Raw genomic sequence first — 23,562 nt, forward strand, 5'->3', positions numbered from 1 at the left:
TCAGATTAGCTGGTACAATTCTCATACTGGAAGGGTTTCTTTCTCATGTGGGAATTTTGATGATGCAGCATCAGCAAATATGTTTCTGCTACTCTCTGCTTTTGAATTTCAAAGAGAGAGTTGTAGTTTAGATCAAGGTGGGGGGAGTTACAGAGTGCAGATGCTCTTGCAAGAATATAGACATCTACAACAAGATTGTGTTTTGATAGGCCCCTACTGATATGTCTTTATGTCTTCTATGATTCCTTGGGTCTGTATTACAATTATGACAGGCTCTGTCCTGAACTCTATTTTGGTTATTTAAAATTTTAATTAAATGCATCGTTTATTACCAAAAAAGATCTTGAAGCATCAATGTTATAAAACGATATATTTTTACCTTTAAAATTCAAGATAGAAGAGCCTCACTTGGATCTACTTAGATTTCAAAGCTTCCCATGGATCTTACCAATTTAGTAGTCCCTACAAGCCATAATTGTGTTTGCATGTTGAGTTCTCTTTCTACTAAAGATTAGTATTTGCACAACTATGACTTCTTGCAGGAGCATGCAAAATTTGGTCTTTTAGGAATATTGATGATGGCAAATGGCAAAAAAAAAAAAAAAAAAAGGATTATTCAATTTTCAGATTTTGCAAAAGTTTTTAAACAAAGAAATGATGACAATGGTGATAGACGGGGGATGAGTACCAGTAGTAAAAATGAGATGTCTATAGATTTATCCCAAAATGACAATTGAGTTAAAGCAAAAAATTACATAGAAGTTAAATGTTATAACTAAAGCTAACACTATCTTCTCGGTAAGTTACATAGAAGATCTTAGTAATAACCAAATTCCACTTTGATGAGTTGTTTGAACATGAATTTTTTTTTTTTTTTATCATTTTATTTTCAAATAACATTTTGCAAAGAGTATTGTATATTTGATCAATCTTTCTATCTATCTTCAACACTTATTTTGTATTGGAATTATTTATGTTTTTTTTTTTCACTTTCAAGTTTATTTTATATTGGAATTATTTATGTTTTTTCATTTTTAAGTGATTGTTCCTTTAAGCAAAGTGATATATATCCCGTGCATCGCATAAGTTAGTGGCCAATCAACTTTAATTTTGAAAATTATAAATTGTACTTAAGATTTTCTAAACATATATTGAGCAATTCTACTACAAAACCATTTTTCAAAAAAAAAAAAAAAAAAAAAGGAAACCGAAAGATCCCAGCCCTCTTAAACAATTTTATAGTTCAATTGTTTCTCCATACCTTGAGAAAGCTATATCCGTTGAAGGTTCTACTCCATATTATCATTAGTATTTCATCAATTATCTTTATCCTCTTTTTCTTCCTCTCTTAGCCTCATGTGTAGAATTATAGTTTTTTTTTCTTCTTTTCAAGTAATTGTTTTGTTATATCTGCTAATTTATTTACTTAGAATTCATTCTACTAACCTATAGCTTCCCTTAATAAAGTTGCAAGCATAGCATCAATGGCTTTGTAGCAATAACCACACTAAAAAAAAAAAAGCCTCCAACCTATCCAATAAACAAAAACCATTACATGAATTTGTTTTCAAATATTTATCTCTCTTTGTCTCTATATTTAATCTTGAAACAAGCATTGAACACGTCCAGGAAAATAATATTTGCACACCATAAGGTTATTACAGTTTATACTTTATAATGCTTAAACCATGAGGTTCACTATTATACCCTCTTATAAGTTATAAGCGTTATTTTTCCGTATCTTATATATGATTTATCTTACAAAATCACACATTTTTTTTAATTTTTAATTTTTTTATCTCTTTCACAAGGTGCAACTTTAATTTCTTTAACCTTATTAAGATAATATGATCTACTTTTTCATGTACAACCTAATTCTAGATTTAATCACATCGTTGTAATTATTAATTAAAATTATCGTTTAAAATACACTGTAAAGCAGCCTCTAAATCCCTCCAACTCTATTTATCAAGTATTAAAAAAACTAGTAAATACTCTTTTAAAACTAGGAATACTCTTAAAAAAAAAAAAAAAAAACTAGTAATACTCTTTTTAAAAAATATATATATTTATATTATTTTATTTGTTAAAATATAACAACTTTCAAATTTTGGCACAAATTAAAATTTATCTTAGTAGCAAATCTTCCCTGACGGCATCGATTCGCCCAAATCAAAAACCCTAATTTCCAGTGCTCAGCCAGTTCCCAATGGAATCAAAGTCTCCAGGTAAATTTCCCTCTCTTGGAGTTTCTTTGTGCACCTAATTCCTTTGCTTAGTAATGCAATTTCAGTTTCGGATACTAAGAAATCAGAATTTCACAACGTATGGTAATTAAAAAAAAAAGCTAGGGCTTTTTGCATTCAATTGGCTTGGTTGAGCTAGGGTTTTTAGCCCAGATAGCAATTTTCAATCTTGGGTGGAATATGCTTATTTCGACTGAGAATCAAGCTCTGGAATATGCAAAATTAGAGTCACTCATGTCCGCACTGTTCTGGAATTCATTGTCTGAATTTCTAGCGAAGGTTGCTGAGCTAAAAATTAAGCTTGAGGTTTGTGCCTTTAATTGGCAAATGAGCATGAATTAGCTTTTCTATAAATATGATAAGAGTGGTGTTTGTGGGTAGCTCGGTTTCATCTTAAAAAGGTCGTACTCAGTGCACAAAGCTCCCGCTCATTAAGAGGCGTAGTTGTTTATGATTATAAATGATTGCTGGTTTGAAACTCCTGGTGGGTTTTGATTTATTAGCGTATGTTGTGCCAGTGGATATGGCCGTAAACAGTGGGTGTAAGTGTAACTAGTCGTGTTGGGTTAACCCGATGCTGACTATGTTTAAGTAATGTTCAAGAATGGGCTTGAATTTTCCACTCCCAGTTCGACGATCTGTGCAAGTATGTTGTGAGTCTTGTGACAGGATAGGTGTAGGTGTCCAAAATTGTACTCATGAAAACAAGAATATGTTCTTCAAATGGATGCATGAAATGGTCTAATTTTATGGTGACATAGGAAGACAATGGATGGATATGTTACACTAGGCTGAAAGCAAACAAGCTATAAAATTGCTCAAATTGTTTTTAAGGAGTTCATTGTATCCATAGAGTTTATGTATTTAAGGTTGGTTAATTTTCTTTGGAATTCATTGTATCTATAGGGTTTATGCCATGCATAATGAGTTCAATTTAGGCTTCTATGTCATTCATTGAGCTCTTAGATATCCACTGTTATTGCAAGAAGTATACTGTGCAATTGCAAGGCACAAGATGTTTATTTTGTAGGGTAAAATTTAGGTACAATCCCTTAGGTGTAGTACATTAGATTTCTCAATTAAATTCAAAACACATAGTTGCATTGAATTTAATTGTCTTTGGAAAAGATAACAATGTTTATGCTTTATTTTTCAATGCTACCATGTGTTTGAATTTAATTGGGTAACCTAATGTTGTACCTAGAGCACAAAGCCTTCACTTTTGCGAAGTTTGAGAAAGGTTATGGTAGGCAGTCTTACCCCCAATTATTTTTTGGGGGAACCTAATGTATAACACGTAAATAATGGTATATAAGTATTACCCTATTCTGTAACTTTCTTCCCTTACATTTGTTTTTTTGATAAATAAGAAGAAAATATTATTAAAAAAGAAGGAATAGCAAGAAAGTACAAGGAGTTCACAGTAGTGAACAAAAAGACACAAACAGCCACAAACAGCCACTAAGCTATTCTAATAGATGAAAGGAAATCCATAAGGGTAAAACAATCCGAGAGACCCCAACACCGAGACCAATCAAACTTTCTTCCCTTACATAAGTTGAAAGGTTATATATATTTTTTAAATGTTGAAAGTTTATGCATTTTAATCTTTAAAGTTGGGAGTCATTAATGAGACTTTTATTACTTTTGTTGACTTGTAGCTGCTGATTAATTTAATAATAAGTATTTATTTTTTCCTGGGCAACTCCTAGACACTTAAAGTGTTATTTGTTTCAGACTTATCAAAAAAAAAGTATTTGTTTTGGATTAAGATATAGAAATCTGCTTATATAGGATAAGTCAAATGCTTTTGGTGCTTATTTCTTCATCATGTGATGCTAGAAACTCACCAGCCAAATAAAGCAGCTCATTAGCATTTTCTTTTTTCCTGCAGTTGATTTTGATGAGCTCAAACTTCATGAAGTTATTTCTAAAGGTCCATTAGATTTTCATGAATGGACATCACTTATTTCGGAGATTGACAAAATGTATCCTGTAAGTTCCATGCCCACAATTCAAAATCTTGTTGGACTCTTTCAATTATTGGTTTTTTGAATGTGCTCTAAAAATCATCTTTAACTGTTGACTTGGCTGTGCCCAGCAATTTAGATACAAACTTTTCCTTGCCTGTGGAGATTGTTGTGTACATATCCTATGTACATGATATGCCTTCTCATTTTAACAAAATTTTATTACTTACTCCCCAAAAAAAACTTTGCATATTGGAAAGTTTTTTACTCCCAACTCTATATTTGTATCAACCATGTTAAATATCTAGCTTTATCTGTGATTAAGATCCGTAAGAACTTATTGCTTTAGAAACTATCCAGGATTATTTGTTATTTAATATGAAAGAACTTATAACTCCGTAAAACCTGAATTTCAAAGAACCATGGCATTAAGTTAATTGACAAGAAGTCATCAATTATTCACCTTGATACAATGGTGCCAAGAGAAAGTTAATTCGAGAGTGGTACTCAAGGGAGGGAGCTTCTGCTAAGTGCTATATATCCAAGACCAAGAAGGTCAACAACCTCTTGAGACAGATTAATGTCTATGGTGCAAGTGTTTATTATTTTCTTGATTGGTGTTATATGTGCTTCCTAGGTTGGTTATGTGCAAGTCTATATATGAATACTTGCACGTATATGGTATTCATATATAAAGTCTTGACTTATCCAAAAAAAAAAAAAAAAAAAAAAAAAATTATATATATATATATATATATATATATATATATATATATATATATATATATATATATATATAGAGTCTTGATTGGTGTTATAGGTGCTTCCTAGGTTGGGAGCTTCCTAGTTTGGTTAATACTTGCACAAGAATACAGCCCAACTGAGAGCAAAAAACCAAAGCCCTGCAAGATTACAGTCAGATGCAAAATATCCAACCCCAGCATATATAGGATTCAGCTGAGGTCAAACGAACAAAATACAAATCAAACAGCCACCAAAAGGACACCTATCAGCCCCAACTTAAAGACTCTAAATAGACAAGGTCAAGCATCCTTACAAACCCAGTGATGCATTTATCCCCCATTTACAGCACAGTACACATTTCAGAATTGAATTCTTGAACATCTGTTTGCCTTCAACTCTTCCTCTAACATCTGTTTTTATTATTCTATTGTGTTGATCTTCAGAATATAGCCTCTTAACAAGAAGGATGGAATTTCTTTGGCTCCACAGGAGATAAATAGTTTCCCACCAAGCTATTTTACAGAGTGTAGCTCTCAGGCCCATCCTCTGTAGGTGAACCACACTCCAATCAACTAGTTCTTGCCAGCTGGTGTTAAAATCAGAGATTAGGCATGACCTTATGATGGATTCCCACACTCTTTTAGTCAATGAGCATTGGATGAAAAGATGGCCCCTGAGGACCTGCAAAACCCACATAAGCTGTCTACATTAATTCCCCATTGAATTAGTCTAGCTTTGGTTGGGATTTTGTTTAGCACAACCATCCAGCCTATGACAGAATGCCTGGAATTGGGAATAACTAGACTGAACCACAATAACCAACCCACCTTAGCTCCCTTATTCCATGTTTCAGTGCACACAAACTTCTGGGATGATGACCAAAAGACTCTATCTTCTTCCTTCAATTTAACCAGGTGCAGTTTGCTTTGTATGTCCACTAGCTGATCTGAGCTGGCAGGCCTCCAAACACAGACTTTATCTTTAGGGTCAGATGCAATCTTAGGTTCAACATGACTGGCATCCTGTGTTGTTCTTATTGTATTGGAAGGGATGTTTCGAAAAGAGAAGCTATAGGGAGATTAGGAAAGTTGTTCCTTTGTGATTAGTGTGGTTTATTTTGAGAAAAAAATTCTTGTTGTGTCAAGGGGAAAGATTTGAACTTATCAAAGTTTGTTCTGATTCTTGAAGACTTTCTATGATTGGACTTTGACTTATTTTACTTTTTCTACTATGAGCTTTCTAGGGTTCCTGGATACTTTGAACTTTTGTTGGTTAATTTTCTTACCTCCGGAGAAGAAATCATAAAACTCAATATTTTTACTTGTCAAAAATTAAGAAGAAAGCAGTTTATATATATATATATATATATATAAATTTTTTTTTTCATTATTAAATTTCTGTTGTTCTTAGTTCTTTTGAACACTGAATAGTTCTCATGATCACTTGTATAAATATTTGCAACCCAAGCAATCAGGAGGTTCCTGAGGCTCATGTTGCAAAACACATGGAAGAATCGAAAAACAACTTTTTCAATTTTATTTAATTTCCTTTTTATAAATATCTCTCGTCTTTGGTTAATTAATTCATTGATGATGAAAATGAGACAAGTTACAATGAAAGTGACGTTCTGCCAAAAAGAGGTCATTAAATCTTTGAAATATATTATAATCTCTTATTCAATATTTTCTTTTGGAGTGATGTCAGGGAGGAGTTTAGGTGTCACTTGTTTTATTGGGGGGGTGACTTTCTTTCCTTTAAAACTGGTGGTTAAGAGACATTATGCAAGTGTCTATGTTTAGTATGGCTCTTTTAGGCAAGTGGTTTTGGGGTTCACCAGGACTGGTGGCAAGTGTGAAACATGTGGTTGTGAGACAATTCATAATTTGGTACATTCATGTGTCATAGGCTGCATGATGTCAGGTTTTGGATATGGATCTTGATGCAGGGATTATTTTGGTTGGCATGTCTTCTTGATTCTTGGTGATGGTATTTGGACCCTTTTTTGGCTTGTTGTTTGGTGTAGAGAAGAGCCCTTTGCTGTTGGTTTCCCCCTGACTTGTTTGACATTTCAGTATAGCAAATTGTTGTAGTTGTGAGTTATATGAGTTGGTTTGGGTGTGTTATTTATTGGATTCCAAAGTTTGTGAGAGCCTCCAAGACTTGTAGCTGAATCTGCCAATAAGCACTGGTTCAAATGGCACCTCCTCCTCTTGTAAGAGCAAGTTGAGGGTGAGATGGTGCGTTTAAGACCCCAGGTGCGTGCATAATTACCAATCAAAAAATAACTAGGAGCTAGAAGTGGTGGTTATTTATTTATTGATAACTAGATAATAATCTATTGAATGAGACTACTTTATGCACATTGAAATGAACACAAAGGAATCTAAAGAATTTCAAAATGTCATGTACCGAAAGACAAAGATGCTAAAAACTCAAGAAAGGAGTTACAATTAGTAAAACCTCATGCCTAAGACCAATCAAACAATGATCTAGGAAACAATTCTATCAAATGTGTCCCTGAAATTTCCAACTCCTTAATGTACAACGGTTACATTCCAACCAAAATGTCCACACCAAACATAATGGAACCAAAATCCAAATATCTAAAGACGGCTTGCCTATCCAATTACACCATCCCAACAAGAGATCAGTGACCGTGCTCGGTAACACCCGCTGAAACCCAACGGACTGAAAAACAAAGCTCCACAGCTTGAATGCAACACTACAGTGTAACTGGTCTTTCATACCAGACTATCCACATTAAGCAAAAGTGAATTCTGAGGAGATACATTGGGTTGGTGCCACACTAGATGCAAGAGTTGTAATTGTATGCTTCTAAAAGGGGATGACAGTTTGAGTTGAAGTCATGTGCTGGTATCCCTACTGAAGTTTTGCACTTTTGCTTGAAAGGTTGCATGGAAAATTGGCAATCATAATGTAATGTGGATACTCTAATATAAACGAAATAATTGAACTTTCAACATAATAGAGCTTACCACATTTATGTTGACTGAATGACTGTTCTTAGCAGTCTTCCATAATTTTCCTTTTTGGAGTTTCTTTTAGGAGGCCCTCTTGCATATATATCATGTATGTTTGACAACACTTTTTTATTTTTGTAAAATGAACTTATATTTAAGGAAAGCCATCACTTATCTGTGGCATTCTTGAAATTAAAAATTTCTATTTATAGAGATACCCATGTTTTGATTTGCATGTATAGAAGCTCTGACAAGTTGGTGGACCATCTCCTATTAAAATGTTTAGCAAGGAGATGCGGTGGTTGACCTTCATATCGTTTGCTGTGCTTCAGGTGATGTGGTGTAATCAGATATTTGGAGAATAAAGGCACATTATTCATAGAACACTGCCTCTATGCATGAATGGAAATATGTGGATGGAGAGAAATAGGCAAGCTTTTGACAGAAATGACACTGATGCATACATGCATAAATGGAATTTTTTTTTTTTTTTGATAGGTAATAAAGATATATATTCAAGAATACTACCTTATGTAGAAAAACATAAGGCAGAGAGAAAAATACAAAAGGAAGAGCGAAAAAAAAAAGAAAAAAAAAGAAAAAAAAAAGAAACTAAGTACACAGGAGAGAGCTAAGGAACATAGGGAGAGAATTACTAGAGGTGAGTCCCCAAGCCCTAGACCAATCAAACAAAGTGCCACTGAAAGAGGCCAAAAGCTGGTCATCTGAACTTTCCATGCCCTCAAACGTCCTCCTATTTCGCTCCCTCCAAAGACATCACATCAAGCATAATGGAGCTAAATTCCAAATGCTAGAGAAATGCTTTCCAGGCCAATTCCACCAACCGAATAGAGTATCTGCAACCAAACCAGACAAGACCCAACAAAACCCAAAAGATCTAAACACCAAACTCCACAGCCGATAAGTCTTCCTACAATGTAGTAACAAATGATCCGCCGTTTCCCCATTACTGCAGCACATGATACACCAGTCTACAAAATCCAACCCTCTACCCCTCAAATTATCACCTGTAAGGATCCTATCCCATACAGCAGTCCACACGAAGAAGGAAACACGCTGAGGAGCCTTAACCTTCCAAACACCTTTCCAAGGAAACATAATGGGAAAGAGGCTTCTCAACTTATTGTAAAACGAACGAATATCAAAATCCTCATTCTTTGTCAACTTCCATTGCATACGATTTCCGTTCTCAGTAGGAGGAAGATTAGAGCCCAAGGTACGGAGAAAATCATCCACGCCACCCATCTCCCAGTCATTTGGTCTCCGAGTAAAGTGAACATTCCAGCTTCTCCGCTCCTCTATCCCCAACCGTTCTAGAGAATAGGCCACCGATGCCTCTTTATTGGATGCAATCCCATACACACTCGGAAAAGTCAATTGAAGAGGAGAATCCCCACACCATTGATCCGTCCATAGCTTCACTCTATCCCCCACCCCTACCTCAAAACGAATATTCTTGCTAAAATTCTCCCATTCCATGCGGATACTTCTCCACAAGCCACACCCATGCATAAATGGAATTATGTGGTGGTTTAATTCATATTGTTCACTGTGCATCAGGTGATGTGGTGGAATTAGATATTTAGAGAATAGAGATGCATGATTCTTAGAACATGGCCACTATGCATGATTGGAATTAAGTGGATGGAGAGAGGTAGGCAAGCTTTTGACAAAAATGATACATGCATTCATAGGATCTAATTTGACTTTCTTAGGACCCTTTTTTCCTTTTTCTTAGGACCCTTTTTTCCTTTTGCAGAATCGTCCCTGGATAACCTTATGCTTCGTGGTCGCCCTTTGGCGAATCGCTGTTGTATGTGTTGCTGTAATGCGGAATTTGTGGATCACCTATTACTTTTTTGTCCAATAGCTCATTCTTTGTGAATGTATATGCTTCGGCTGTTTGGGATCGATTGGGTCATGCTAGGTTCAGTGGCGGACTTATTATTTTTTTGGTATAATTGGCTTGGGAAGCATAGTTCTGTAATTTGGAATTTGGTTCCAGGCTATTTATTGTGGATCATTTGGACCGAACAGAATCGGCAGTCTTTTGAGGATGAGGGGAAAGTTGTGGTTCAGTTATTAGAGCTTTGCCAACGGACCCTCTTTGATTGGTCTTGTTGTTGGGTTTCTCGGATTGTTATACCCTTATGGATTTTCTTTTGTCTAATAAAATAGATTAGGGGCTGCTTCTGTCTTTCTGTTTCTTTTTTTCCTTCGTTCACTACTGTGAACTCCTTGTATTTTTCTTGCTTTTCTTTTATTAATAATATTCTTTTCTTACTTATCAAAAAAATGTATATCTGTTTCTCTGTCTCCCTCTTTATTTTTATTTATTTTTCTAATTTTTGTCCTGATTTGTTAACTTTGTCTTATATCTGCTAATGCCCCTTGAGGAGTAGAGTTCTTTTGCACATCATGGGCACTTGGATGCTACTCTTCTAATGAGTTCCTTTATGTGTTTATGATTTATAAAGAAAGTTTGTACAAATCTACTTCGATGAGTTAGCTCTAGTGGTACTTTTTGTTTAGTCTGTCTACTTCATTGCAATTGCCTTAGTTAAATCTTAATTATTAATTTTTGCTGCTCACAGATTAATTTGTATGCTGACTGCAAATAAGATATTTTGTGCAACTACTGCAGGATGACATTAAAAAAATATGTTTAGTGTATGACTCCTTCTTGTCTGAGTTCCCCTTGTGCTATGGATACTGGAGGAAGTATGCTGATCATAAGACACGATTATGCACTGTTGACAAGGTTGTTGAAATCTTTGAACGAGCTGTCCAGTCAGCAACATACTCTGTTGGTGTGTGGGTTGATTACTGTACATTCAGTATGTCAGTTTTTGAGGATTCATCTGATATCCGTAGGTAATATCAATAGTTAGAAAATTTGACTTAGCCTCCACAACAATTGCTTGCTTTATATATATTGCAAGACATGCATGCTTTATGCTCTTAGAATTCTCAGTTATATGAATATATTCTTGGAAAATGAACCATACTACAACAGTTTCCACTTAGAAATATGAAAGGATTTACTTGAAAATGTTGCTTCTTAGACTCTAATCACACTATGATAGTGGGATGTTTTATTTTCTAACTTGTGTGCAGTTTTTATCTATCATCTCAACAATGCACCTTGGAGCCTGGTTATTCAGGTGCAGTTAATTACTGGTGGAAGGATTTATTTGTACTTAGACAGACAAGTTCTTGCCTTCTTAGGTGTCCAATTATTTAAAAGATTTCTACGCAAAAAAGTTGATTTTTTCAGATGAAGATAGTCTGGTATAAATGGGGAAAAAGTAAAACAACAAACTTGATTTGTTTCAGATGAAGATAGTCTAGCATAAAAGGAAAACACAAAACTACAAACTTGAACAAAAAAAGAAAAACACTTTGTATCATCAGTTTTCATCTCTGTCCCTCCTCTCCTAGTATGAATGCCATATATATTATAGACAGACACACGCCCAATCAGAAAAGGTAGAATGTTCCATTTCTTATTGGAAAAAGTGATTTTGAGTAAAACTAGGTCATCAGTGGGTATTAAAAAAATGAAGCTTCTTTGGATATCAAGCTTTGTTTAGTATTTGGGAAGCTAGAGGAAGTGAACATTGGTGTGGACTGTTTCTTCCATGATTTCCGTCAAACACATTAACAAGAGACTTGGTACCACCCTTTTAAATATATGATCTGGACAACCCTGTATTTAATGGATTGAGTTTTGATTTGCCATGTTATTTTTGTGCTTGTGGAAGTCCTGGCTAGAGAGTAATATTCTAGTTTTAATCTTGGTTATCAGATAGAATAGAAATAACTTAATGGGTTTTTAATTATTGAGTCTAGTTTAATGTCCATTGCCAGTTTCACTTTATGGGTTTTATTATTATTATTTTTAGGTATTTTTTTGATAAGTAAAAAGAAATTTTATAAAAACGCACAGCCTAGTACATAGGAAATGTACAAAAAGGCAAAACATCAAGAAACCATATTACAACGATCTAACAACATAGGAAGGGAAATGCATGAAAAAGATGGTAAAACAAGACACCATTCGAGAAGAGTAAAAAAAAGAAAGACTTAAGCTCAATCATGGACCGTTCACGACCCTCAAAGCTTCTAGAATCCCGTTCCCGCCAAATACACCACATCAAACAGTGCGGCACAAGCCTTCAAATAACTACATTACGATGACGCCTGAATTTGCATGTCCAACAATCCAACAAATCCACTACCCTTTGAGGCATCACCTAACAAACACCAAACAAGCTAAAGATCATACTCCACATCTCAAAGGCTATAGGACAGTGAAGGAGGAGATGATCTACAGACTCCCCACACCTTTTGCACATAAAACACCACTCAAGGACAACAAAATGCCTCTTCCGAAGGTTGTCTATAGTTAGAATCTTGCCTAAAGCCGCAGTCCAAGAGAAAAAAGCTACCCGAGGAGGAACCTTCGATTGCCACACCATTTTCTAAGGGAAAGAACTGCCAGTAGAAGGGGAAATAGAATGGTAATACCCACTCACCTTAAAACCTTGTCTGCTGGTTGGCATCCAACAAAGAACGTCAGAACCAACACCCCGCACCTTTGTGGAGTATATCAAAACCATAAAAGTAGTAATGCCAGAGTGATAAATGCGGAAGGATTTTTACCTTCTGGCTCACAACTATCTGAACAATACTTATTGATGAAAGCTGTAAATAAGTGTGCATATATTTTTATGATGAAGTAGTCTATGCTTCGGCAATTGAATGTCTTCTTCTGAAAGCTGAATAATTAAGTGTGCATAATCTAATTCATTTCACTTATCAAAAAAATTCTAAATTTCATTTAATTCTGTTATTTTTAATTTTAAAGATTTCAGTACTTTTCAATACCTTGGATCTTCTTGATTGATGAAACACATTTAGCCATTCAAAAGGCAATTAATGGTTTCTTATTTATTTTTTTGACAGATTGTTTCAGAGAGGTATCTCCTTTGTTGGAAAAGATTACATGTGCCATACTTTGTGGGACAAATACATTGAATTTGAGCTTTCTCAACAGCAGTGGAGTTCCCTAACACACATTTACATCAAAGCTCTACGATTCCCAACCAAAAAGTTGCGTCATTATCATAATTGGTATGTCTTGCTTTTCTAAATTTCTCTTTTCCCAATTCCATAATGTAGTTTAAAAACTAAAAATTTTGAGATATGAAAAAAAGAAAATGTTGCTATATAAACCCTTTAAAATCATGTTCCTAATGACAAATGTGATTCTTATTTCATTCCCGTTACGTTTTTTATGAATGACTAGAAAACCAACCAAAATGTTCCCTTTTATACGCTAGTTGTTCCAACATTAATGTACTGCTCACTCTTATTCATATGAACTCTTCCATGATCAACCAAAGAGCTCAAAACCAGAGTAGTCCACCTTCTCTTTGAGTTGACCTTAAGTCATCACCGTATTCCTCATGACACTGTTCTGCTTCTAAATGTATGTTTCAAATGGTGGGAAATGGAAGGAGAGGAGAGGAGAGGAGAAGGGTGGCTGGAATACACTAATTAAAGTGCTTAAAACCAGATAGTCCATCTCCTCTTCCTGTTAACCTTTAGGCATTACCCTATTTCACATGGCATTGTTCTGATCTAAAGTGTGTTTGGAATGGAGGGTGCTGGAGGGAGTGGGTGAGAGGGGAAGGGTGGCGGGAATGTACTTTTGTCTTCTCCTGTTATACTTATATCCTCCATCCAAACATAGGGTTAGATTATGGACCAATATATAACTACATTGATGACTAAGTCAGGATTTTGCAAATATCAGATCATATTTTGATTAAAACATGATAGATGACCCAACTGTGACATGGGCTGGTTGATGCATTTCTAGCAAGTTGTGTGAACAAATGATACATCATGGATCTCTTATTACTTGTATCTTTCAGTAGTGATATTTTCTTATCAAAAGAAAACAAAAACACCCAAATCATTAAAAGAAATTATTAATTAGGAGAAACATTAAGATTGAACTCATTTTGATTGACCATGTTATTTGATTGATGGCTTTAGATTAGAGCTATTAGTATTGGAAGTTTCAATGATTTTAACTTATAATGATAATCAGGTAAATGAGTAATATACTGGATATAGATCTTTGTTATTCACATGATAGGCCATTAAGATTGCATGCCTTACCTAAAAAAGAGGTTGCACATTCTTTTCTGCTCCCCCTACCTCCGTAACACGCGCACACACACACACACACAACAACTACAACAAGGCCTTAGTCCCAAAATTTTGGAATCAGCTATGAATTCTCGATGGATTAGATTGGGTTAGCCACATGAATTCTTTCCCTCCATTCTATTTTATCTAAAGTCATGCTCTCTATTACTTCCCTAATTGACATGTCATTTTGTATTACTTTTTGATGCAGGGAACCAAGATTTTTTGTCTTAATTTGCAATTAATTTTTTTTTTTTGAATTTGGTTATTAATGTAGACAGTTTTTAGTGATTTGATTAGATGCTTTCCATATTAGTATAATCCCTAAAACATTTTAACTAGCACTCTTGTAATGGTGAAAGGCAGTTGAATTTGAATAAGAATATGATTATTGTGAGTTGAGAAATGTCTCCTCCTTTGTTTTCCTCTGTTTGGCGGTGATGCCAAGTACCCCTAGCTGGTGATGCCTAGGGTTTGCAGGCAGGTTCTAGGTGGTGAAGCCTAGGATTTTTCCTGTTGTTCCTTTTGTTCCTCTTTTATCATTCACATTTCCTACTTGTGCTGCATCACTTCTACTGATGTTATTTTCAGTCTTCATCTACCTTATATGCAGTGACACACACACACACCAAAAAAAAAAGGGGGAAAAACAAGGAAAAAAAAACTTTCAATTTACTATTCAAATTTTGTTTTTAATATTCAGTGACTCTTCCCAAAATTACACTTATATGCAGTAATTTTGAGTTTATTAGTTGTTTTCAAGCTGCAAATCTGTGATACCTAAACCATGCCCATCCTACCAATTACAATTGAGCTGATTGATTTATCTGATATTGGAACTTTCTTGTTAGCAATTCATCAAATTTTTACTTGAATTGAATCTTATATGATTTTATCAATCGGATGTTTGGTTCTTCAGTGACTACACATTTTTCTTTGTAGTACCATTATGTACTTGTGTAAGAATTTTGAAAATCTTGTGACCAACAAACCATGATTTATTAAGGCAGTTAATTTTTGTTTCCGTTTCATTCTCTTTTATTGTGATACTACCAGTGTTTTACCATGATTCTTTTTTCCATATAAATTGTATCTTATTAGTTCCATTTTTCTTCAGCTTTAAGAAGTTGGTTGCTTTTTGGGAAGAGGAGATAAAGTGTCAGAGCATTTCTGCTACTGAAAAATTACAGAAAGAACCTGTGCTTGAAAGCAAAAAGCCAATATGTTTTAAGGATGATGAGATTTCTTGTATCATCAAAGACCTGCTAGATCCATCTGCTGGCTTTGCTAGATCTAAAGCACTGCAGAAATATCTGTCTGTGGGAGAATGGTTCTATAAAGAAGCACACCAATTAGATGATCAAATTCGTCATTTTGAAGCTAATATTCATAGGTCTTATTTCCATGTCAAGCCACTAGATTCAAGTCAATTGGAGAATTGGCATAACTATCTGGACTTTGTTGAGATGCATGGGGATTTTGACTGGGTAAAATATTATCCTTGTGCTTATGTGGACTATGCCTGCTCCCCCCCCCCCCCCCCCTTTCTTCCTCCTTTACATTCTCTCCCTTCTCTTAGGATTTCTAATACCCACCCCTTTCTTTCCCTAATGGTAGGCTGTTAAACTTTATGAGAGATGCTTGATTCCATGTGCTAATTACCCAGAATTTTGGGTGCGTTACGTGGAATTTATGGAATCTAAGGGAGGAAGAGAAATAGCCAATAATGCTTTGGACCGATCGACGCTAATTTTTCTGAAGGTATGTTCCTCATATATATATATATATAAATAATTTTTTTTTTCTCTTCCATTTCAAGTACACTAATTTGTTTGTTAATATCATTTTAATATTGCCCATTGGTTTCCGTATAAATTGAAAACACATTTCCAATGAGCTCTAGCTCAAGTGGCACTTCCTCTTTGACTTTGACTTTTTCTCTTTCTCTGAAATTGCAAATTCTTTGAATATGGTCTTTTCTCAATTGGGTATATCGTACACACATTGATGATATGTGATGGGTGGTGAGCCGATGGTGTGGTGGTAGAATTGGGTTGTAGTCTCTTTGCTTGGATGTCGAAAACATGCTAGAAAGAGAGATCAATCCAGTTATTTTATATTATTTTTGAGTTAAATACTTTGATTTTAAAGAATTATTATTATTATTATCATTTTAATTGTTCCAGCTAGTGCAAATTACAGGCATAGGTGGCATTTAACTGCCTCATTATTAATGTGTTTAGGCAGAAGGACTGCATTAAAAACAGACTCAAATATTTAGGGCTAAAATCAGAAGTATTAAATACTAGAGGCTAAAGTCAAAATGACCCCAAACTTAGAGGGTGTGCTTTGCATTTACTCGTAAAATTATAGGTTGATGGGATTATTGGAAGACCAGCTATGCTCGATGGTGCAAAATTTTTTAAGTTGTTAAAAAGAAACATGATGAATGCAGCCAAAGTGTGAATATTAAGATGGACTGGAATGCTAGGATTGATAAGGAATGAAATGGTCTGTTCAAAGGTAGGGGTGACTCCTATTGGTTATTGGCTATGAGGGGAATTTGAACCTTGGATGTCTTTGTTGAAATCACCAGGATGTTCCAGTTCTCCTATAAGCTATTGATTCTTGTTGATGAAAAGATGAGGGTAAGTTGCATAAGATTGTCCATTGGCTTATGGCTTGGTGATATAGTCACCTCCTCTGTGAGGTCTTTTTCCAGAGTTTGATCCCCGTCTTTGTCAAAGAAAAATTGTTTGTGTTTATGACTTATCAAAAAGAAGATTGTATTTGTAATGAAGACTAATCAGTACATTGTTCAGGAGCGATTTAATTCAAGTTGAGGAAGAAATAGAAATAGAGAGGCAGAAAATAACATTTACAGAAGTAGTGAAGATGTGTTAATTAGGGTTGTGACTAAGAATATGACATTGATAGGATAGAATAGCAGAGAAGTTATACGTGGCCAATCCCAAGTTGACGAGGATCAATAGCCAATTCCAATTAATTGGGATCAAATCTTAGTTCAATTATGTCCTAAGATTATAGTTCATTGGAGGGTTACTGCAGATAATATGTGTCATGCAATACAATCAAAATATGAATGGATAAAGATGTGGAAGAAATAGAGGTTATTAGTGGAAAAAAATGATTGAATTTTTGTACACAAATGATTGGAGGATAGGTACCCTCGTATACATAATAGAGTGATCAAGAAAGCAATTATTATTTATTTGCGTAGATATTTGTATTTTATAAAGACTATAAGTTTGACAACTTAATTTGTTTAGATCTGTCATAATGGACCTGCTCCCGGCGCCACCTATGAGGATATGTTAGATAACATTACGTTAATTATATATGTTAACTTTTTACATAGGCTTTTTCTGTATTTAAGGGCATGTTTGGTACATGTGTTTGAACACATGTTTTTAGTTTTTAAATAACGTTACACGTATTTTCACATACTTTTTCATCCACACGTATTTCCAAAAAAACTGAAAACTGTTGTTTAAACATACGTACCAAATGGGCCCTAAATTATTGGAGAGTATGTCTTTTGCAATTTTTTGTTTGAATTAAAAGGTAATTCCTCATACGAAAATTCTTGTGAAGGTATCCGCAATCTTGACTCCCATAGATGTATTACCTTCTTATGTTTACCTTATAAATAAAAAGTGAACTACTGGAAATAATTTTCGCATTGTGTGATAGTGGGAATATGCTGCCATCTTAGCACCATTTAAACTACTTGAGCGTAGTGATATTATTATAGCTTTATCATGAAATAATGTTTTGTACTGATATCGTATATTGGGCAGTGTGAATATTGTTTAATGCTATCTAAGAACTAGCTAAACTGTCCTGAATACCCTCGAGGAAGACTTGAATGACATTATGCAGATGGACTAAATCAGAATTCTTTCCTGTATCTACAGTACTCTAACTAACTACAAGACAAGCTTATGGAACTCTGAAACTTGTTTGATTGCTGGTTTTCATAGGATACTTTGACTCGATTGCTTTATACATGACTGGAGGTGTTTATGGCCCTCCTCATATGTTCGTTGCAGAGAGTTCCAGTGGTCCATCTTTTCAAATCCAGGTTTAAGGAGCAAATAGGAGATGTGTGTGGGGCCCAGGCTGCTTTTCTTCAATGCGAGGCAGAATCTGGTCCCAACTTTGTGGAAAATGTTAAAATGAAAGCTAACATGGAAAAACGTATGGTGTGTAATCCTCTCTTTTGTCTTTCAAAAGGAAACTTGACTTTATACTGTCTATATCTAGTTTAATAAATTACATATGCTTTTGTGTTCCAACACTATCAGGGAAATCTTGAAGCAGCTTCCAATGTATACAAAGAAGCACTAGAAATGGCTGCCATGAAGAAAATGACGCAGACTCTTTCCATTTTATATGTGCATTTTTCTCGGCTTAAATATATGGTAGGTGATATATCCACACTCAACTTTTCAACATTGCAATTTTATCAATTTTTACATGCACTGTCTGTAGATCCAGATTTATTTTAAAAAATTAAAATTTTAATTGTCAATTACTTATTGATTGATTTCTCAGGGTAAATTGTTTGAGAGTCTTACTATTGTTTTATTTCTGCTTTCCCAGAATTAGTCTTTCTTCTTCAACATGAAAAGATCATATTCAAAATTTTCAAAACTTTAAATTTGCTATTGTGTGCTTTTATGCTTGTTTGTGTTTGAGATACTTATACATTGAACCAAGTAAAGCTGAATTCCGTGGATTTGATATAAAACTGGTAAGGGAGAGTAAATATGCATTCCCAGTTTGGCCTTTTAGGAAGCACCTTTTCTTCATTGTAGCTTCTTTGTTTTGCAAATATGAACTGTTCCTCTCTTTTTCTTTCTCTCTTTTGGGTAATTTGTTCCTTCTGTGTTTGTTCTACATTTAAGCTGACATTAGATATGGTTACTAATTTGTTTTTTTGGTTTACACTACAGAGTTCTGGTAGTGCAGATGCTGCCATAAATGTCTTGGTTGATGGCATCAAACACGTGCCTCACTGCAAATTACTATTAGAGGTTTTCTGCCCTTTTTCCATCTAATCATATTATTGCTTCCCACATTAATATGCTTGTCGAAAATAATGACAATATGTAAACATTGAATTGTATCAATTTAAATTTATAGTTTTCAATTTATTTGTTACATTTCTGAAATCCTGAAGCAAAAATGATTGACAGTCTCTGCACCATACACAGGCTTGCATAAATGGTCACAATCAAGTTTTAATGCTAAATTGTCAGTTTGTTTCTTAAATTATGAACCCTTGACTCTGCAGCATTATAATTGTGTTCTAACTGCTATTAAACAGTTAGTTGTTGCTTCAGATGCTTTATTTTAATTTCTACAGGAGTTGGTAAATTTCACAATGATGCATGAAGGCCCAAGGCACATAAATGTGGTAGACTGTGTTATAGCTAATGCAATATCTCCAGGGCCAGGAATATCTCAAGGATTAAATGGGAAAGATGCGGAGGATATTTCAAACTTATATATAGAGGTAAAAATTCTCTTTAAACTCTTATTTCAAGATGTAGAGGATATTAAATGTGGATGATGTAGTATCCATCAATCTGGTCATGGGCAATATAGTATAAAGTGGTGATGATCTCTCTCTCTCTCTCTCTCTCTCTCTCTCCCCATTTCATTTTCTGTTTTTCTAGTTTTGGTGAGGAAGTTCCATTTCTTCCTGGTTTGTGAGTCTGTATCTTTCTCTTCCATATTCTTTAGTTTAATGTGTTTCATTTGAAAGCCCTTTCCTCATTCATGCCATATGTTGACTAAGGATCTCTCTCTTCTTCAACTTCAATGTATGATGGGAGCAGTTTGTTGACCTCTGTGGAACCATCCATGACTTGAGGAAGGCATGGAACCGGCACATACGATTATTTCCACACTCTCTAAGGACACTCTCTAAGCCTCATCAGCAATATGGAGATTTGAGTTCTAACCTTTTGATCCAACTCTCTTTACGAGACAAGAAAATGTCACCTTTAGAAAAGTATGATACCCGTTCTGACCAGGCTCCAACTAACATATCAGAACAGAAACTTCCATCTTTTGAAAATAATGATAATCAAATTGAGCGGGTCTCTGTAGACCAGATCCAATCAAGAGACGATGGCAACAGTGTACAGGCATCTCCAAAAGTTTCTGAGCAGCCCCAAGACAATACTCTTGAACTAGGTGTGCCTTCTGTAGACAATACTCTTGAACCAGGTGTGCCTTCTGTAGACAGTACTCTCGAACCAGGTGTGCCTTCTGTAGACAAGACTCCTGAACCAAGTGTGCCATCTGTAGATTTAGTACAAGAACACGTATCTCCAGAAGTTCCCGAGCAGCTCAGAAGAGATACTCCTGATCCAAATGTGTCATCTTTAAATTTGATACAAGTAAAACAGGTGGCTCCAGAACGTTACAAGCAGCCTAGAGAAGATATTTCTGAACCAATAGTGTCATCTGTTGACAGACTTGGTCATATTGCTAATGGAGCTGAATCTCTACAATCTTCAAAAGAATGCTTGAAAGAACCTGATGTTCAGCAACAGTATGACCATGAGACTGAACAAGACCTGAAGCCACCTTTGTTGGAGAATCTCTCCTTGAACACCCAGAATGATAGATTTCCTAAATCGGTTCCCTCCACATCTCACACGGGTGAATCTTCTGAAGATACGCAAATGTTGAATAGAAGTATGCTACAGAGCAGTTGCAGTGCTAGTCCCAATGCTTCATTGTGCAGCCCATTAGGTACTCAAGCTTCTTCCAGAACTAAAATTGAAGTGGTTAATCCCTCAGCTTCAGCAAGCCATCAAAATCCTATTCCAATGCAGACAATTAGGCAGCCACAGTTTACTGCAAATAGTGGTGGAAATTGGCGGCAAAGAAATAATCCTGATAGAGTTCGCAGAAATTTTAAATTTGGGTCTCGAGGGCATTCACAACGAAAAATACATCAACATCGGCAGGAGCCTCCACAAAAGTACCCAAGGGCTGAAATGGATGCTCAAATGCCTACAGGTCAATGTTATTCCAATCAGTCTTCTCAAAATGCACAAGTTCAGCAAAGCAGTCAAGGACAAAATCAGTTTCAAGAAGCAGCTGCTCATACTAATTTAACAACTAACAATGCCTGGCAAGTGCAAAATGTGCAGCAACAGAGTATTGCCACTGCATCCGAGTCTCAGCTGCCTGCTATACCTATTGCTTCGCAGACTTCTCAGTATGTAATACAAAGTGATGGGCAGTATGGGCCTGTTCAGAATAATCATATGTGGCAATATTATTACTACCAGCAACAGCAGTTTCTTCTACAACAACAACAACAACAACTGCAACTGCAACAGCAGCAGCAACATCCCCAGCAACAGCAGTATCAGCAGCAACTGCAACAACATTACCATCAACTGCAACAAAATCCCTTTCAACAGCAGCAGTTGCAACAGCTTCAGCAACAACAGTTACAATACAATCAGCAGCAGCAGCTTTCACTGCAACAACCTTATCAGCAGCAACAACAGCAACTGCTGTACCCGCAACAGCCTCTACAACATCAAGAGCAGCAGCCATTGCAACAAGAAGAAGAGGTAGAACAGAGAGAACACCAGCAACAGAATACTCCATCAGACATTCAGACATAGAATGTTAATTGTCGCCAACAAGATGTTACTAGGAGCTGATTATGTGACCAATTACTTGGAAAACGTTTTGGAAGGATTACTTGTTTACTTCATTGTGGATGGTAATAGGCAATATACACTAGAATTACAGGGCAATATCCAGATTGGATCCCCTTTGCTTGGCGGGTTGTGGTAGCCAGATGCAAAGCTAAAATGGGAAAAAGAAAAAAATTGTGTGCCAATGATACGGTGTACAGTCATCATAAGACTGAAGATCACTGAAAATGCAATTTCCATTTGATGTGATTTTAAGACCATTAAATTGCGAGAAAGCAGCAATTAGCCAAAACATATAATTAGACCCAATTTCTATTGTAAAACACTGAACTTTCTTTCCTCTTTCCCTTTTGGCAGGAATTCAAATCTTCAATTTCCCATGGGGTTCTTATTAGTTGGGCATGAGTATAAATTCTAATTCTAAATTTTAATAAATCGGTATCAAAGTTAAAGGTTTATTCTACTATGAATCCGCAATATGGGTTTAAAAAAAAGAAAAAAAAAAAGAAAAAAGAAGGTATAAGTTTGCACTTATTTTGATTTAGGCACGTACAAACTTGGCTTTAGTGGAAACCATGATTAACATGTTCAAAGAATGTTTGTTTGGATTGAGGTGGAGTTGCTCCAAAAAAAAAAAAAATGAGACTACCTAGTGGAATTTGAGTCAAAGCGGAGATTCACTAGAAATTGCATCAAATTCCAAAATTTTCTTGGTTTTGTGTCTCATATAATTGTGTTTTTATTTCTTATTGTGAAAAAAAAAAAAAAATTCCCCTTTATGCTTAGTGTAATTCACAATTCTCCAGCTTATCTTTGAAACCAAGCAATCGTACTTATATTTATAACATTCGCCTTATGTCTATGTCTTTCCCTTCTGTTCTTTTCTCTTGGGTGCGCTGATGCTGCAATTCAGCAGCTTATGCGGCCGCTAGATACGCTGTTCATTCTAGGCTATCTTTTTTTTTTTCAATAATGGCAATCTTCTACATGTCATCGAGTCAATTTGTAAGGAAAGATCGTCCTTCTTGTATTCCCTTTTTTTTCTTCTTAATGTTATTGCAGATTATTAAAAAAAAAAAAAAAAAGCAATGTTTCTTCTATGTTTTGGACATGAGCAAATACTCTCATTCCATTAATATAACGGAACCTTTTGATTCTCGAAATATTTTTTTTCGGAGTTTAATATATTCAACTAACTAATGAAATTACATCTCATGGCAATACTATTGAAAATATATTTCTACTCGTAATAGACAGAGCAAAGAGATCATGATATCTGTAAGGACACAATTCAAGTTCCCAAACAACGACTGGGAGAAAAATGGGCTTGAAAGGCCTTTCTTCACAATGAATTTGTAGAGGATGGGTTTGTAATTTAGATTTCAAGGATGGTTTAGACAATTACAAAAAGAACGGGCTTTGGGCCCAATGGAACAAAACAAAGAATCGTTTGCAAAGAGTAAGACTGAGAAGTCGTCCTCGGATAATGTCCGAGGATGGTTTATAATAATATTTCTCAAGTTTGGATACAAGTGTTGATTATCATTTACTATTGACTCTATCCCTTCTACTCAAAAAGTCCTCCCCTTCTTCGTATGCCTTTCCTCCTATTTATATATTTTTCTTTCCCTTCATCACCTTCCACTTTCCTAGTTGCAAT

At 35.2% G+C, this 23,562-nt stretch overlaps 1 protein-coding gene across 3 annotated transcripts; it reads left to right on the top strand.

Annotated features, from left to right (window-relative positions):
- The first annotated feature begins 2,108 nt into the window (after positions 1-2,108).
- On the top strand, positions 2,109-22,294 carry LOC142636165 (pre-mRNA-processing factor 39-2). Of its 3 annotated transcripts, XM_075810276.1 has the most exons (11): positions 2,109-2,228; positions 4,141-4,241; positions 10,607-10,836; positions 12,931-13,098; positions 15,302-15,671; positions 15,802-15,945; positions 18,258-18,410; positions 18,513-18,629; positions 19,164-19,244; positions 19,577-19,726; positions 20,052-22,294. In XM_075810276.1, the coding sequence occupies exons 1-11, from the start codon at positions 2,210-2,212 to the stop codon at positions 21,864-21,866; spliced, it is 3,348 nt and encodes a 1,115-aa protein (XP_075666391.1). In that variant the 5' UTR covers positions 2,109-2,209; the 3' UTR covers positions 21,867-22,294. The 3 variants fall into 3 exon arrangements, with proteins under 3 accessions (XP_075666391.1, XP_075666392.1, XP_075666393.1); XM_075810277.1 differs by lacking the exon at positions 10,607-10,836; XM_075810278.1 differs by lacking the exon at positions 4,141-4,241 and having other exon boundaries at positions 2,117-2,228.
- Positions 22,295-23,562: the final 1,268 nt, after the last annotated feature.

The sequence above is a fragment of the Castanea sativa genome, chromosome 5, assembly GCF_040712315.1.
Source record: "Castanea sativa cultivar Marrone di Chiusa Pesio chromosome 5, ASM4071231v1".
In the NCBI taxonomy this organism is placed as follows: domain Eukaryota; kingdom Viridiplantae; phylum Streptophyta; class Magnoliopsida; order Fagales; family Fagaceae; genus Castanea; species Castanea sativa.